Here is a 17,602-nt window from a genome sequence, read left to right as displayed (position 1 = left end):
CAGGTGCAGAGGAGGCTACAAAGATGATCCAAGGGCTGGAGCACCTTCCCTATGAAGACAGGCTGAGAGAATTGGGCTGGTTCAAACTGGAGAAGAGACAACTCCAAGGAGATCTTATAGCGGCCTTCCAGTACCTGAAAGGAGCCTGCAAGAAAGCTGGGGAGGGACTATTCATAAAGGCTTGTGGTGATGGGACAAGGAGGAACAGGTATCATCTGGAGAGGGGCAGATTTAGACTAGACATTAGGAAGAATTTCTTCACCATGACAGTGGTGAGACACTGGCCCAGGTTTCCCAGGGAAGCTGTGGCTGCCCCATCCCTGGAGGGGTTCAAGGCCAGGCTGGATGGGGCTTGGGCAGCCTGATCTACTGGGATGTCCCTGCCCATGGCAGGGGGTTTGGAACTGGATGATCTTTAAGGTCCCTTCCAGCCCAAACTATTCTATGATTCTATATTGTAGCTAGGAGTTGCACATCTGCAGGCCCATAGTATTTGGCAAAGAAAATATGTGAATATTTAAGTGCTGCCATGCTTGAGTTATGCCTGTGCCTCTCTACTCTTTCTCCCAGACTGCATTCTTTAACTCTATCCAACTCTCCTGACTCTTACTAATTTCTTTCCAACTACGTTCACCTTCTACTTGCTCCTGTCCTAAAGCTGCTTGTGGAAAGTTCTGCCATTTGCCAAAATACAAATTCCTGACAGGTTTTTGCGAGGACAGCAGCACTGGTCAAGCATCCACGTAGACTCATCATTAGCAGTTGTTATCAAACATGCAGGAGGCCTTGAGTCTGGAAACCACTCGTAAAACACTCATTAAGGTCACTATATCCCAGGGACACTCAGTCTCACTGGTACGCTGGACTCTATATATCATAGAATCATAGAATAACCAGGTTAGAATAACCACCAGATCATCGAGTCCAACCATTCCTATCAAACACTAACCCATGTCCCTCAGCGCCTCGTCCACCCGTCCCTTAAACCCCTCCAGGGAAGGTGATTCAACCCCTCCCTGGGCAGCCTCTGCCAGTGCCCAATGACCCTTTCTGTGAAGAATTTTTTCCTAATGTCCAGCCTAAACCTCCCCTGGCGGAGCTTGAGGCCATTCCCTCTCGTCCTGTCCCCTTTCACCTGTCTCCTGTCTTCAGGTATAGAGTTTGTTTCATCAATTAAAAAATACCAGTATTTGTTGCATTGAGATTATACTGATGAGTATGTTACATATCCAAAGTATGTTTTATTTGCATTATTTAAGCTTCATATATCTTTTATGGTAGGAAATGGATGAATCCTTTTTGGATTTTCACTGTTTCTGACGGAAGAAGGGAGAGGAAAGTTTTGTAATAACTTAAAGAATGACTCCAAACATGGAAACTTCCAGACTCAAGAAGGCTCTAAGTTATATACTTTCTCTTAAATTACGAAATGGGGCATAAGCACAAACCTGGAGCCAGATGGTGCCTCAATACTGTTACAGAAAGTGGCGCCGTGGAAAGAAAGGTGATTAAAATGTTAGGTTCGGTGTTTTGGTTTTCCCAAATTAAATGCTGAAACTGTAGAGAAAGAAGAGCTGTTCTGGAGGTGCTAGGTAAGGTTTAACATCTTGTGAACGTTTAGGTCACTCAGAGTGAGTCTGAACTCAGCACAAGCCGGGAGATGCTGCTTCATCCGAAGTTAACATACAGCAAATGAATCAACTGGTGCCGCAGAGAAGAAAACCTCTCCTCAGATCCTGCCGAGCAGCCTGCAGTTGCAGGAGCTGCTGTTGTGTATAGGAGGTGAATTGGATTCCTCCTCCTGCATAAAAGCGTAGGCTTCCCACACTCCTCCTCGCACCGTGAGGCAAGCTGACTGTTAGTGGGATCGGTGCCTTATTTTTGTGGGGAGCCGTTGCTCCTGACCCAGCATTTTGTAGAGGGACTCACAGGTATGATTCATTGATCATTTCCTTGTAGGGAGCAGCTCACTGCTTGTACCTCACCAGCAAGAGGTACAAGAAGAGAGCAGCGACTCTTCCATGGTTTTTGGAGATGGTGACTGCCCGGGCTGTCTGGAGCTGTGCTGTGTCAAGAAATACAGACATAACCACTGGGGAAATGCTGGTGTTTCCTTATAGCCCAAGTAAGCATGTAGATGCCAGATTTCACATTTATCTTGTTCTGCTTGCTAGTGTGTTAGCTTATTCCTCTTCCTTCCTTTAAACTACCTTGAAGATTGATACTATGATACTATATACTATACTACATATGGTTGGACTCGATGATTCGGTGGGTCTTTTCCAACCTGGTGATTCTACAATTCTATAAAAATAATGGTGCTGGTGAGAGAGAAGTGACCTCAGTTGTAATTGGTGAAAGGATTTAATGGTGAAAAAGTAACCCCCAGTCCTGTAAACTAATTGGAAGTGGTTACGGCAGAATGGGGCTAGAGCTGGTGGGAGCTCTCGCTGTGGCACAGCTGATCACATGCTTCAGTCTAGATGCTGTCCCTGCTTTCCCCCCCTGCCCCATAAAGCTAATAAACTGGATCAATGCAAGCTTTCGATTGGCATCTTACTGGATCCAGCGTGGCAAAGGGAACTGGTGGAGCCAAATCACAGTTGCTCTCTAGGGCATTTGCAGTGTCACAGGTACCGGACTCTCACATCAGCTGCTTCTGTTAAGTCAACAGGAGGACAAGGAAGGTGCAGGAGTGCTGCTGGTGGGAGGACAGAGAGCATGGAGATGCAGTGAGGCCACTTTATAAGATGTGATGTCACCCTCTGCACAGATCTGCTGAAATTAGGAGCTGGGGTTGCTGGCTGTGCCATGGAAAATTATTCACTCAGTATGGGATATATGGGCAGCCTGTAATCTTGCTGTAAGGTTTGTGGCCGATGCACGGTGGGGTTATGAAGATTTCAAAATATCATCTAATGTTAAGAGCTCTAGAATGTTCTTTTCTTTCATGGACATAATCCAGGGAGCTTCCTCGCATGCTTCAAGAGCCAATTTACTTTATAGGTATTTTTCTAGGCAATGCTCACATTCTGTTTCTGGAATGGTGAAAAAGGTTCCTTGCTGTGTGAACTGAGTATTGTTTTTCAGAATATGCTGTATTATTATTAAACCAATAACTGCGTATGATAATAACTATAGAAATCAGCAATTACATTTACAGTAATACACGTATGATGTAATTTTAGAATACATCTTAAAGCTTTCTGTCAGTATGTCTAATGTTCTTGCTTGGGTGGTGGTTATTTTACCTTCAAATTAAAGTAAAAATGAGATGTGATCAGAGTCATGATTTGTCATTCCAACTGGAATTAGTCATTGGTCATCAAGATGCTAATCGAATTACCTGTTTCTAAAGAATTAACTTAATTCTACTAATATGTATGAATAGTTTCCAACTCCACCAAACTCTTAAATTCTGAAACTTTGTTTGGGTGGGATCCACCTTATCCAGCTCGAGGCAATCGGGTGCCGCCACGATCCGGGAAGGTTGTATTGTGTATCCGGGAATGTCCAGCCCTGTTTAATGTCTTTATCAATGACCTGGATGAAGGCATCGAGTGCACCCTTAGCAAGTTTGCGGACGACACTAAGCTGGGTGGAAGTGTCGATCTGCTGGAGGGCAGGGAGGCTCTGCAAAGGGATCTGAACAGGCTGGACCGCTGGGCAGAGTCCAATGGCAGGAGGTTTAACAAGGCCAAATGCCGGGTCCTGCACTTGGGGCACAACAACCCTGAGCAGCTCCAGACTAGGAGAAGTCTGGCTGGAAAGCTGCCTGAAGGAGAGGGACCTGGGGGTGTTGGTTGACAGCGACTGAACATGAGCCAGCAGTGGCCCAGGTGGCCAAGAAGGCCAATGGCATCTTGGCTTGGATCAGAAACGGCGTGACCAGCAGGTCCAGGGAGGTTATTCTCCCTCTGGACTCGGCACGGGTGAGACCGCTCCTCAAATCCTGTGTTCAGTTCTGGGCCCCTCACCACAAGAAGGATGTTGAGGCTCTGGAGCGAGTCCAGAGAAGAGCAACGAAGCTGGTGAGGGGGCTGGAGAACAGGCCTTATGAGGAGCGGCTGAGAGAGCTGGGGGTGTTTAGCCTGGAGAAGAGGAGGCTGAGGGGAGAGCTCATTGCTCTCTCCAACTACCTGAAAGGAGGTTGTGGAGAGGAGGGTGCTGGCCTCTTCTCCCAAGTGACAGGGGACAGGACAAGAGGGAATGGCCTCAAGCTCCGCCAGGGGAGGTTCAGGCTGGACATTAGGAAAAAATTTTTCATGGAAAGGGTGATTGGTCCCTGGCAGAGGCTGCCCAGGGAGGGGGTTGAGTCACCTTCCCTGGAGGGGTTTAAGGGACGGGTGGATGGGGTGCTGAGGGACATGGGTTAGTGTTTGATAGGAATGGTTGGACTCGATGATCCGGTGGGTCTCTTCCAACCTGGTTATTCTATGATTCTATGATTTCTCGAAGATGCCCCCTCTTCTTATCTCAAAGCTCCATTGCGTGGGCTATCGGATCGCTCTCGGGCGTCCGTCTCTGCACTCACTCTAGGTCTGGAAAAGTTTAGGAAAACACCTCAATCTGGCACTTTGGCTGGATCAGTCCCTGCGAGAAGCTGCCGTGTCCCAGATTCCACAGTAGATCGCTTGGGTCAGGACAGCGATTGGAAAGGCTGTTGTGACCCCACGGCTCCGGGGGGGCTGTTTCCTGAAGGATATTGCTCAGGCAGGTCAATAAAACCCAATAAAGCCCCCAGGACAGGCAGCCCAGGGCGGGCAGGGGGTCGCCTCGACGGGAGGTTCGATTTCCTCACTGCAGCTCTGCCTCCAGCCCCGCTGGGAGTTAAACCTCAAGGATTCCCCGCTGAGGAGCCGCGGTGCCCGAGCCGGCGGCGCCGCTTTGGTAGGTTGGGGTGCCCCAAACCGATTGGCTCTCTCGGCTTTGTCTCAGCATCGCTCCCGGGGCGCTCGGGCCGGTGGAACAGGGATGCGCTAAACTCGTTCCCTCAACTCGCTCCCCTTCCCCTCCCGGCTCCGCGCTCCCGGGGCGGCTCCGCAGCCACAGCCGCCGGGTTCCCACGGCCGGAGCCCCGCGGGGGTGCGGGGGGTGCGGGGGGAGCCCCCTCGGAGCCGCCCGGGGCAGCGGCGGGCGGAGCGGGGCGGGGGGGGGAGAGGCGGGGGGGGGCGAGGGACCGGAGCCGGCGAGGCGTGATCGCCCGAGGCCCCTCCTGCCCGCCGGGGAAAGCCTTAAAACGGCCCGGAGAGGAGCGGAGCCCGCACTCGGGAGCCCCGAACCCACGGGCAGAAGCGCCTCCCCGAGCAGAGCCGCCCCGCTGCCGCCGTGAGTGCCCGACGGGGCGGGAGCGGGACGGGGATGGGGATGGGGATGGGGATGGGGATGGGGATGGGGATGGGATGGAGATAGGGATGGGGATGGGGAGCGAGGATGGAGATGGAGATGGGGATGGGGATGGGGATGGGGATGGGGATGGGGATGAGGATGGGGATGGGGATGGGGATGGGGATGGGATGGAGATGGGGATGGGAGATGGGAATGGGATGGAGATGGGATGGGGATGGGGATGGAGATGGGGATGGAGATAGGGATGGGGATGGGAATGGGATGGAGATGGGGATGGGGATGGAGATGGGAGCAGACATGGGGATGGGGATGGGAATGGGATGGAGATGGGGATGGGAGATGGGAATGGGATGAGGATGGGGATGGGGATCGGAATGGGGATGGGAGCAGGAATGGAGATGGGGATGAGGACGGGGATGGAGATCAGAATGGGGACGGGGATGGGGATGAGTATGGGGATGGGAATGGGGATGGGGATGGGAGTAGAGACAGGAATGGGGATGAGGATGTGGGTAGGAGCAGGGATGGGGATGGGAGCAGGGATGGGGATGCGGACTGGGATGGGGATGGGGATGGGAATGGGAGCAGGGACGGGAATGGGGGTGGGAGCAGGGATGGAGATGGGGATGAGGATGGGGATGGAAATAGGGATGGGAGTAGGGACAGGAATGGGGATGAGGATGGAGGTGGGAGCAGGGATGGGGATGAGAATGGCGATGGGGATGGGGATAGGAACAGGGATGGAGATGGGGATAAGGACGGGGATGGGAGCAAGGACAGGAATGGGGATAGGGATGGGGATGAGGATGGCGATGGGGATGGGAATGGGGATGAGGATGGGGATGGGAGCAGGGACAGGAATGGGGGTGAAGATGGGGATGGGAATGGGGATGGGAGCAGGAATGGGTATGTGGACTGGGACGGGGATGGCGATGGGAGCAGGGATGGAGATGGGGATGAGGATGGGGATGGGGATGGGAGTAGGGACAGAAATGGGGATGAGAATGGGGGTGGGAGTGGGGATGGGGATGGGGATGAGGATGGCGATGGGGATGGGGATGAGGATGGCGATGGGGATGGGAATGGGGATAGGAACAGGGATGGAGATGGGGATGGGAGCAGGAACCGGAGAGGGGATGAAGGTGGGGATGGGAGTGGGGATGGGGTTGTGGACTGGAATGGTGATGGGGATGGGACTGGGAACAGGGACGGGAATGCGGATGGGAGCAGGGATGGGGATGGGACCGGGAGTGGGGATGGGGCTGGAGCCAGGCACGGGCATGGGGCTGGGGCTGTGGGGCAATGGGGCGGCTGCTCCGGTGCCGCCGTCGAGGCAGGGCTGACAGCGGCTCTCCCCGCACAGATGCAAGGCACCGTGAGGCTGTGGGTGTCAGTGCTGACTTTCGCCCTGTCGCTGCTGGTCTGCCTGGGAACGCTGGCAGAGGCGTACCCCTCCAAACCGGACAGCCCCGGCGAGGATGCCCCGGCAGAGGACATGGCCAGATACTACTCGGCGCTGAGGCACTACATCAACCTCATCACCAGGCAGAGGTAGGCAGAGCGGCCCAGCCAGCATCCCCGTCCCCTGCTCTCCAGGCTGCCTTTTCCCTTGGTGGGGCTCAGGGGAGGGAAGCAAGGTGCCCTCTCGCCTCACTTCCCCCACTGACACGGAGAGAGACGTGGTGCGCAAACGCCCTTTAGAAAGCGGCAGCCGTGCATCCCTAAGTTGCCTCTGGGTCCAGAGCTGAATTTCCACCACCCAAGCTGGCAGAGGGGGAAGAGATGTCAATGCTGCCTACGCTTTTCTAGCCCTGGCACAGATGGGCTGGCAGGCAGGAGTGTGAACCGCAGGGCAAGCCCACCCATGTCCCCCAAAAAAGAGAGAGACCCAAAACTAGCCTGGGAGCTGGTGAAGGTGAGATAGGGCAGTATCATAGAATCATAGAATCATAGAATAACCAGGTTGGAAGAGACCCACCGGATCATCAAGTCCAACCATTCCCATCAAACACTAACCCATGTCCCTTAGCACCTCGTCCACCCGTGCCTTAAACACCTCCAGGGAAGGTGACTCAACCCCCTCCCTGGGCAGCCTCTGCCAGAGACCAATGACCCTTTCTGTGAAGAATTTCTTCCTAATGTCCATCCTGAACTTCCCCTGGCGGAGCTTGAGGCCATTCCCTCTTGTCCTGTCCCCTGTCCCTTGGGATAAAAGCCCAGCACCCTCCTCTCCACAACCTCCTTTCAGGTAGTTGTAGAGAGCAATGAGGTCTCCCCTCAGCCTCCTCTTCTCCAGGCTAAACACCCCCAGCTCTCTCAGCTGCTCCTTGTAAGACCTGGTTTTGCACCTCTGTTGTTGCCACCATCTCTAGTGAAGGTTTTGATGAGGAAAATATGCCCCTCTGGCTTTGCTGTAGTTGTAAGTGTTCCGATGTTTTGTGGTTTTCCAGCTGCTGAATGCAGCTGTAAGTGCTGAAAACCTCCCTAGTCCTAAATAAAACCCTCTCAAGACCACAATCAAGAACCCAAGCTGATAGAGTGTGCCCCAAGCCTGCCTTGCTCTAACCTGGCTTTCTGGAGATGATCGTGCTTGTTAAAGCAGTGACGAAGTCTGACAATTATAATATAATATTTTTTGAGGGGAGGGGAGCATCTGTCCAGTTCAGGCTGTGTGATTAATAGAAGTTTCCCCTGAGGTCCCTGAACAGTGTGTGACCCAGAAGAGCTTTGACGTGTTTATCTATTCGTTTATTATCAAAACCAGATGAGGCATCTAAAATTAGGCTTTCATTTGTCCCTCTAGAAGTCTGAAGAATTAGATTAGAAGGGAGGCCATGGTGTAACTCAGAGCTTTTCCAGCAAACCCATAACATTGCCTGCCAGTGCACTAACAGCATAACACAGATGAAGAGGCTGATAGAAATACAGTTCTTCAGTCCTGGACTTTTAAAGCAATATTCACAACTCGTTCATGTACATAGTATGCTGCTGTGCAATAGTCTGTGCTCAGATAACTTTTTGTCTAGATTATGGCTTGAGTTGTGCCTCTGCTGCCCTTTTTCCTTGCATGAGGTGGGATGTCTAGACTGGTCTCTAATCTCTTCTTTTGTTTCATTCATCTCTGATTTCAAAGGTGGTTCTTATCCCAAACCAGGTCATATTTAAAAACAAACAACCCCCAAACCCAAACGAATGAGCTTTCCCTTCTGTATTCACCCTCCACTTCTGATGTGTGTCCTGTGTGCTTGCTTTCATGTGGACTGTGTAGCTTTTTCCTTCTAAGTCCTGAGGTGCAAATATACAACTGCTTCAAGTACAAGACTGAGGCTGCTTTCATTCTTCTTATGGATTTGGGTTCTGAAATGAACTGAAAAAGTTATTTTTGCTGATGAATAAAACAATACAGAATTTAAATTTTGTTCTTCAGGTTTTACGTAGCTTTCCCACCCACCCTCTCATATTTAAAAGGAACAGAATTTATCTGGAAGTACAAGGAAGTTGGCTGAAAAAAAAGCCTACCACAATGACAACTTCATGAGGGTATTTTAAAGCTGACTATATAGGTTAACAAAAACAAACAAACAAACAAACAAGGTGCTGTTTCCACTATGTGGTGAGTTGACAGTGCAGGAATTAAGCGATTGCCACCTCCATTTGGAAAGCTCAATTGAGCCCCTGATGTTTCCCTGTTTGGGCAGCAGGGCAGTCACTTGCAAAATTAATCAGTAACTTTTGAAGGACTTTGGACTGCTTTAAGAATGGTCACTTGGTCTGTTTCAGCAGATGTGCTCAAAGTTTGCTTTCCTCTTACAGCATTTTGCCTCTGCCTTTTGCGTGAGGTGCTGCGTGGGAGCTCTGTAATGGGGGGAGATGAAGGGGTCCCGAGGCTCATCCTACTCCACCTGAGGGCATGTGAGCAAACTGAGCTTGGCCTTTTGCTAGACCTGATGCCTGGTCACTGTGCAGCTGGTGAGATGGAGCAGTAAGAGCATGCTTGGACAGGATGAGATTGATGCTTTTTCCCTCTTCAGGTTCATCTGTCTAGTCTTGTTTGATGTTTCTGTGGTTATGGATGACCTTCTGGCTCACCCTCCTGCTTCTGGTCCAACTAAAGCATTTGAGTGTCATTCCACTCTGGGCTACTGCGACCCACAGGGTCTTCACCCCACCTCACATCAAGCTTCTTCCTTCTAGACCTTCTTTGCCTTCTTGTCTTTAGCCCTAGTCTGTGTGGCTACCTTGCTCTCTCTCTCTCTCTCTCCTTTAAACTCCTTCTGCTTCAGATTCATCTCACTTAGCTCTAGACATCTGTGCCCATCAGCTTCATACCCTTTTAAGGTTAGCTGGGTGAAACAGGTGTTGTAGGGTGCAAGTCACCAGGTCTGTTTCAGACTCTTCGTTTTCAATGGGATCTGTTGTTCCTCAGATTCCAGGTCTTCATAACTGTAAAGAGAGCCTAAGATGACCAGCACAGATGCAGACTCCTACCCTGCAGATTTCTGTCTTTGGATTAGTTCCATCTCTCTCCTCAAAACTGTACTGTGGTCCTTGCCTCATACCCCTGTACTGCACTCTTCAGGGGGCTTTTTTTTTCCAGAGCCCATCTTTCCCTGAATCACTATTTCTTCTGCTACTTGGTACTACCTGTACTCCCTTCTTGGCAACAGACCCTCTTCCTTTTGCTTCTCGTAGTTTGTTCTTCCATCTGTGTCTCTTCTGTGCTGTGGCAAAACAGTAAAGTCTTTCCTGCTGGAAATGGCTTTGATGGTAGGGCAGAGAATAGGTGTGTTTGACTTGGGTAGTACTGGTGCTCCCACTTCATGTAAACATCCTTTTACGTGTAATGGAGCAGATCTGAAGAGCTTGGGGGTTTAGGCAGTTTTCTGAATCCCTCAGCTGATCCCTCAGCTCCCACTGCCAGCCTTGGATGTCAATGGGTTTTGACTTCCATGACCCAAGTTTTCATAGGAAGCTTTGAGACTTTGCCGAGTCTGAGATACCACGTCCCTAGTCAGAATAAATACAGTTTACTCTGACTTCAGCTGGAGCTGTGGGTTGTCCCTTGAAAAACAGGCCTTGATGTCTCAAGCTGAGCATGAAACCTCACCAAGTATTTTCACCATGCTAGGAAACTCTAAATTATGGGGCAGACAGGAGTCTTGGGCATCTGAGACAGGATGAGTGGATGCTCCTTGACCTCCCTGGTTGATGGCAGTCGGTGATAGCCTTGTCTGCAGCTTCATTGTGTGAGGACATGGTGTGTCTATCTAGCACAGGTAGCAGCACTGGTTTATCCAAGCCACTGAAGGAACTCCTATAAAAAATGTCTCCCCAGCACTGTAGTCTTCATGATTTGACTGAATCTCTGCACACTGGAGGATTGCTACCCATTTCTTATTCAGAAAAAAACTTTTGGAGATGTTGGTGGGAGTTTTACCAGTGTGTGAGCTGTTTGAAGTTAAATTGTTAAATCGAGTTCTTTAAAGAACAGTGGCAAAATAGATTCCTCCTCAGTTAAGTCTGGGTCACAGCCATATCAATTGGAGTAGGGAAGTAGAAAGAAAGAAATCCCTTTGTGGTGATGGAGTGCAAGGTATTTGATTAAGCATCATGCTTGATTGAATAATTGTAATAGCATTTTCCTATGACTGGCTGAATCTTTTCAGACACCTGCTTTCAGACAGTTTAGATGAAGAAATTTACTTTAAAATTCTGAAACTGATGTTTTGTATTTCTGGAGCAGAAGTGATGTACTAAAATGATTAAGGCAATGTAAAAATACAAAAGGTTGAATAAAATGATTGAAAGGTGAGATATGGTTCCACTTGTCAGTAAGTCATGCCATCAACAGGTAAAACTGCTAGCTTTTTAAATATAGTCTGGGAAGGTTTTTTGTTGTGTGTGTTTGGTTTTTATTTTTTTTTACCCCACAGAATTTAGATCAAGTCATTGAAGAAACATCTTGATAGCAATGGATAAATTCTAAGTCCTTAATTACATCTTTGATTTCTTTGGAATCGGAATTTCACTCAAGCAGCATTCAGAAAACTGTTACCTATTGATGTACTCTGTGATTCAGATTAATCACATACACAAGTTGCAAACCATGATCTAATTCTTTCCAAGCAAGGGAACATTTTCTTGTAGTTATCACTCTTAGGCTAATGAAGTGTCTGTCAAGTTGGCTGCTCATTGTTGCTTCTCTTTTCTCAGGAAAATGAACAAATTCCCAAGAACCAGGAATTGTAGTACTTTTGACTGTTGAACAATGTATAGTTTTAAAATAAAAAAAATATAGCAATGGGAAGACAGCGACTGTGTAAATACAGGGCTAAGACAGCTGGTGATGTGCCATTTAGTCAAAGAACTCTAATTCAGAAAGTTTTCTCTCCCACAGTCATGTAGTTAAAAAATTACGATTACCTGGGGGTAGCTCAGTTTTTATGACCTAATGTACTATGTGTTGGACAGCCCTAAATGTACTGGCTATGTTAAAAAATTCTCAGCCAGTTCCTTGGATGATACAACATATCTGAGCTAGCTTTTTAGTCACTTAATAGACAAAACCGAATCCTCATTTACCGCCCAGTAGCATCTAAACCAATGCAGAGTTAATAAGACGATGCAACTGAGTTTGTAGGCAGGAATGACATGTTCAGAAGTCACGTCAAGCACAGCTTCCCACCCTTTCCTCCGTGCTCACATCAGTAGGTGCAAGGCTTTAGAGCATTCAGGAACAGCCATCAGATTGAGAGATATTCAAATTTTCTTAATACTATCACGCCACATGATTATGGGAAAAAAAGTATCCAAAGAAAAAGTGAAGAGTGAACATTTTCTTATATGGCTAAGTCAAGTTAAGTTAAAATAGCTGCTGGGAAGTTGTCTTTATGTCTGCCCCAGCAATTTTTTTAATGTAAAAGAAGCCTAATGGTATTGTGCTTAATCTTCCTTTTAAAAAACTGATGTGTTTTTGCTTTCCTTAGATATGGAAAGAGATCAAGCCCAGAGACATTGATCTCAGACCTCTTGTTGAGGGAAAGCACAGAAAATATTCCTAGATCCAGGTATGTATGAAGAAGTTTTGTGGCTGCTTTCACTTCTTATTTAAATTTAACAGTTTAATTTGTTAGGAATAAATATCTTTCACAGAGAGAAAACATATGCCACCAACAGCTGGATAAACATGTCCTTAAAACACATTTTTTATTTCCTTTTTTATTAAGAGTTTGCACCATCTATGAATGCAAGAAATGCCTTATCAGATAACATATAATCCAATCCCCTTGTCGTCTGACTTTGGGCGCAGGCTGATGCCTGATGATGATTCATTTCTGGATTAGAGCCCCCCAAATGGCACATTTCTACTCATTTGCTCCTCAAACAGGTATAATTTCTTCCTCTAAAGGTGTGTGAGGGGTAAATATGCACATATGTTAACTTGCATAGCACATAAGTTGCAGGAGGTATTTTGGCTCATGAAAGAAAATACTAGTTTTAATCTTACTCATAAGCATGAACGAGCTCAGTTTAAGCTTTTAACAATAGCTTGAGGTTTGCTGATAATAATTCTTCCGCAGGAATAAATGCTTTATGCAGTGGTCATCTCAGGAGTCTACAAACAAATCTCTGCGTTTTCATCAGCTGTGCAAAGGCTCAATTAGACTAGTTAAATACTTAAGAATAATAATCTGTAACGCTGAACTGAGGGCATGGTTTTGTCACTGGAAGGTGACCAAAATTTCTACTGGGGGTTGCACATGAGACTTGCAGTTCTGTGCATGGGAAACCAGTGACTTATCGTTTGATGACTAACCACAGCTGTGGGGATGCAGTTTTCTCTGCAGATACTTATGTAAAGAACTGCACAGAGTGCAGTGAAACAAATTAGACTATTTTGTGTTTGGTTATGACAAGGCAGAGCCCTCGCATAATGGGATATTTCCGCTGCTGTGAATTTGAGGCAACACACAGGGTAGCACAAACTCTAATACTCTCTGCAATTTTCACCCCTTCATAAGAAAATGTTATGGTTATTATTGTTATTGTTTCAATAATGCTATTTATAACACACCAGGGAGCAAAAACTCATGAACAAAACAACAAACTAGACTGCATTTAAGATCAAGAATTGATGAGAAACAGACTTTTAATTCATACCCCCCATAACAGCACTTTATACTGAGAATAGTATTTGTCATTCATCGATGACAGTCATGTGAGTACTGGGAGCAACGATGTCTAGTTTCCTACGGATGTGTTTTCTAGGACAAAACCCTGTATGGATTCTGAGCCCCTCTTCAGCTTTTTCCTCCGTGTAGGGGACGTAATTAAATTTTCTTTCTACCCAGTCCTGTATTTCATGGCACATCAGAAACTTAATACCTCTGAGACCTTTGTACCTCTCTCTGACTTGTCCAGGAGATTTGAAAGCTGATGGGGAAGTTAGGGGAGCCACACAAGGGAGGACAGTTGGCCACACAGCAAATATGCCCAGGTACAGCACAGCTGCCTAAGCCTTTTTCCTGGAGGATGCCAGGCTAAATGAATTAAAGGCAGGCTGGTATTATTCTGAACTTAATTTAATGAAGTATATGTTTTGGAAATAGATATATATGCAACCAGTTACAGAGCAGATGTAATTTTCACACAGTGAATCTGTGACAGAGACACACCTCATGAGCACTTAGGAACTGAGCTCTGTAACTAAACAATGAGATATTATGAAACAACTTAACTGTATTCATCTTAGACCACCTGGTTTGATATTTCACTTTACCAACCTATGCCCCAAAGTATTTTGTGGTCTAGGCGTATGTCTGACCATGTGAAGAAAGTTTAGAGAGATTCTTATAGAAACGAGTTAAAAATTAGGAAGTTAAGGAATAAGAATAGGACATGCCTTGACCTGAGTACAAATAAGTTTTTATGACAAAAACACGTGAGGTGCCATGTTTCTGATCTTGTTGATCATGTGGAGTCATAAGAAAACCTTTAAAACTCAATAACAGGATGCTTATCCCCACCATTGCCTCTAAAATTTCTGTATCTAGTGTGAAGTCGTTTTCTAGGCTGCCTTTGCAGTAGGTCGGAAGGATGGGTATCTCCAAAATGAGCTTTCCATTCTAAAATGGGCAGGATCAATTGCCTTCTCAAGGTGTCATTGTCTCTTCAGTGACTGTGGAGGCAAACTAGATGTCTAATCGAGACTAGTCGCCCAACTTTTAGGTGGCAAAACTTGTGGCAAACGCATTTCCCCTGGTCTCTCCCCATGTTCTCCCACTGGTTTCTGTGTAGACCGAGCAGCTGTTTCTAAGCAGAGGTCCTCTAAATCAAATCCTACTCCCAGCATCCCATTCAACACATATTTCAAATATTGTGGAATACCACAATGATATTTTAGGGTGGTGGCTGTGAACTTCAGTTTTGTTTGAAGGTGCTAACAGCATGACATGTGGGGGAGTTTGGGTTTGGTTTTTTGTTCGTTTGGATTTTTTTTTGGCCCAGTTTCACTTTGGAAACTGTTTACTCCTGAGTAAGAATGAAAAATATCTCTGTATTGCAACACGCTGTAGTTTTCTACCTGAATTTCTTCAAATCCTAATTAATGGCATAAAGACATAGACATAGACATAAAAGTATAGACATTTGGCCTACCAGGATGCTTTGATGGGAGTTGCATATACAATCTTTTAATTGCAAATATCTACGCATATTCCTTATAACTGCTATTATTAAAAATGAAAAATTTAGGTATTTCTAAATTTGGATTTTTCAGAAGGGACTTTGAAATGTATTTAATGGGTTTTTTTGTTCATAATATGTATTGCAGGTTTGAAGAACCTTCGATGTGGTGATGGGATTTTCAGCACGCTGTCAAAACTTTTCTTAGTTTTCATTTCATACTCCATGCCTATGAAGCAAATCATAGCATCATTCCCACTGCATGCAGCCATTATACTCAATTCTGCAGAGTTTTTCCTTCGTCATATTTGTATATACTTTTATTTAAATAAATTATTTGTGCATTCCAAAATATAACATACTAAATGAAAACAAGCAACCCTGTCGTTGGTATAGCAAAGAGTTGTTTTGAACTATTAAAACTCAACTATAACCTCTCTGCTGTCTAAAGTAGTATGGACAACAGTGGTGTCACAATTATTACAGTAATTAGTTTGCAAAATAAGATAAAGACGACATTTATTGTGGCCTCAAACTCAGATCAACTGCTTGATTTATGCAAAACTCTTTAAAATAATTTATTGAAGACTACGTAATTTAGGAAAAGACTGTTCTGAGAGGCAATTTTTCAGAATGACCACGCTAAAAAACTTAGTTACATTGACAAATGCATTAAAATTAATAGCATTTTCAAAATACAAAGGAATAAGTTATTGTTTGATTCTGCTAACTCCTTCAAAACTGGTTTGAAGCTTGGCTGTAAGCCTGAATTAGGAATTTTAAATGAAGCAGGTGTAACATCTTTGTTGTAGCAATATGCAGAGTGGCAGAAAACAATATCTAAAGTAACTCACAGTAAACCAAGATAAATCTGCAGCTTTTTGTGCCAGGAAAGAGATATCTAACATTGCCTATGGCCTTGTAAAGGAGCACATTGATAAATTTGGGTACCTGTACTCTGAGCCTGTCTAATTTGGAGTCATTCATGGTTTCTGTATCTACTATGACAAGGTACCTGAAGCAGGGACAAGAGCAACTGTCTTCAAGTTTTCTTTTTTTTATTATTATTTTATTTTAATTATTTAATCACTAGCTTAATGAAGGACTTAGACGCACTCTCAAAATTTTTATTCTAAGTAGCAAATATAATGGTAGCATGCTACCCTTGCTATTAAGTGGTTTTAATTCACAAATACGTACCTTGCAGTGTGGCCAGGACCCACACTGAGCATGACACAACTGCTAGTCCCTGGTTCCTGATAATTAGGCACAACTTCTTTTATATAGACACTGTGACTACCCACTGTGTAATAAAGCACATAAAAAGTTGAAAACCGGAAAAGAATCAGCGTGGAGATTTAATGTATTTACGTCTCCTTCCTGTTTTTCAAATGTTTCCACATGGCTGTTGCCCCTAGGAGAGATGCGTCAGTGCAAGTAAGTTCCAGATTTCTATAAATGCACACTGAGCCCATTTGCAGAATGGTTGGACTCGATGATCCGGTGGGTCTCTTCCAACCTGGTTATTCTATGATTCTATGATTCTATGATTCAGGACTGGCCAGCTTTTGTGGTCACACTGTCTTCAGCAAAACACAGCGTATTTTTCCTTTTCATAAAACATTTGGGTGTCATTGGAATGGACAAATTTTGCTTTCAGCTGCGACACTTACAGGCTTTGTGATAGGTTCCATAGTGCTACACATAGTGAGGATTAAGAGCAGTCTAGTAATACAAAATGTTTGAGGTCGCTGCTATAGATCCCGTTGCCACCCAAGGCAGTAAGTGACAATGTTCATAGACTCCCAGGTGGTCACAGCTTGCTGGGGCCAAACGTATTTGTATCCTGGGAGGTGGTGAAGTCACCTTCCCTGGAGGAGTTTAAGGGATGGGTGGACGAGGTGCTGAGGGACATGGTTTAGTGTTTGATAGGAATGGTTGGACTTGATGATCCGGTGGGTCTTTTCCAACATGGTGATTCTATGATTCTATGATTCTATGATTCTATGATTCTATGCATCAACACCAGACCAGCACCTACTAGGTTAGAGTCCACATTAAGTTCTGCTTTGAATAATTATTAAAATTAAAATTGGATGTTAGTGAGGTATCTGTATAATAGCTCAAATTCCTAGTGTCTATATGTATTAATGACCATGTAAATGATAAATCAATAGATGATAAACTACTCGTTGTTTAGCACCATTATTAGAAACGTGCCTTAGTGGAGAAAGAAAGAGGTAAAGGAGAATTAGCACATGCTATTCTCTCATGTTGAGTTGTTCCACTCAATCACCTGAGTTATCTTGAATTCCAATAACACCCATTTGTGCAGAAAAAGTAGAAAAATTAAAAAATGTCGGGTTTATTACCTCATGAGTCGAAGACAAAAGGAAGGCAAAGCACTTGCGCAATATTTATACATCCACATTGTGCTATGATTTTCTTCCTAAAATCTTCCTGTGTTCTCTGTGACAAACACAATGTTGTCATAGAAGTCCAGTATGGTTAGTGCTTAGCTTCCATTATATCCTGTATACCACTCTTGACAGGCTAGGACACTGAAAAT

The 17,602-nt window shown here is 45.7% G+C and overlaps 1 protein-coding gene across 1 annotated transcript; it reads left to right on the top strand.

The window, feature by feature from the left end:
• The first annotated feature begins 6,712 nt into the window (after nt 1-6,712).
• NPY (neuropeptide Y) lies at nt 6,713-15,711 on the top strand. Its single transcript, XM_069859074.1, has 3 exons — nt 6,713-6,900; nt 12,336-12,416; nt 15,182-15,711. The coding sequence occupies exons 1-3, from the start codon at nt 6,713-6,715 to the stop codon at nt 15,204-15,206; spliced, it is 294 nt and encodes a 97-aa protein (XP_069715175.1). The 3' UTR covers nt 15,207-15,711.
• The last annotated feature ends 1,891 nt before the right edge of the window (nt 15,712-17,602 follow it).

This window comes from Phaenicophaeus curvirostris, chromosome 6, assembly GCF_032191515.1.
Source record: "Phaenicophaeus curvirostris isolate KB17595 chromosome 6, BPBGC_Pcur_1.0, whole genome shotgun sequence".
Classification (NCBI taxonomy): Eukaryota; Metazoa; Chordata; class Aves; order Cuculiformes; family Cuculidae; genus Phaenicophaeus; species Phaenicophaeus curvirostris.
The sequence above is the reverse complement of the archived record's forward strand: the minus strand, read 5'-3'. Positions and strand labels throughout refer to the sequence as shown.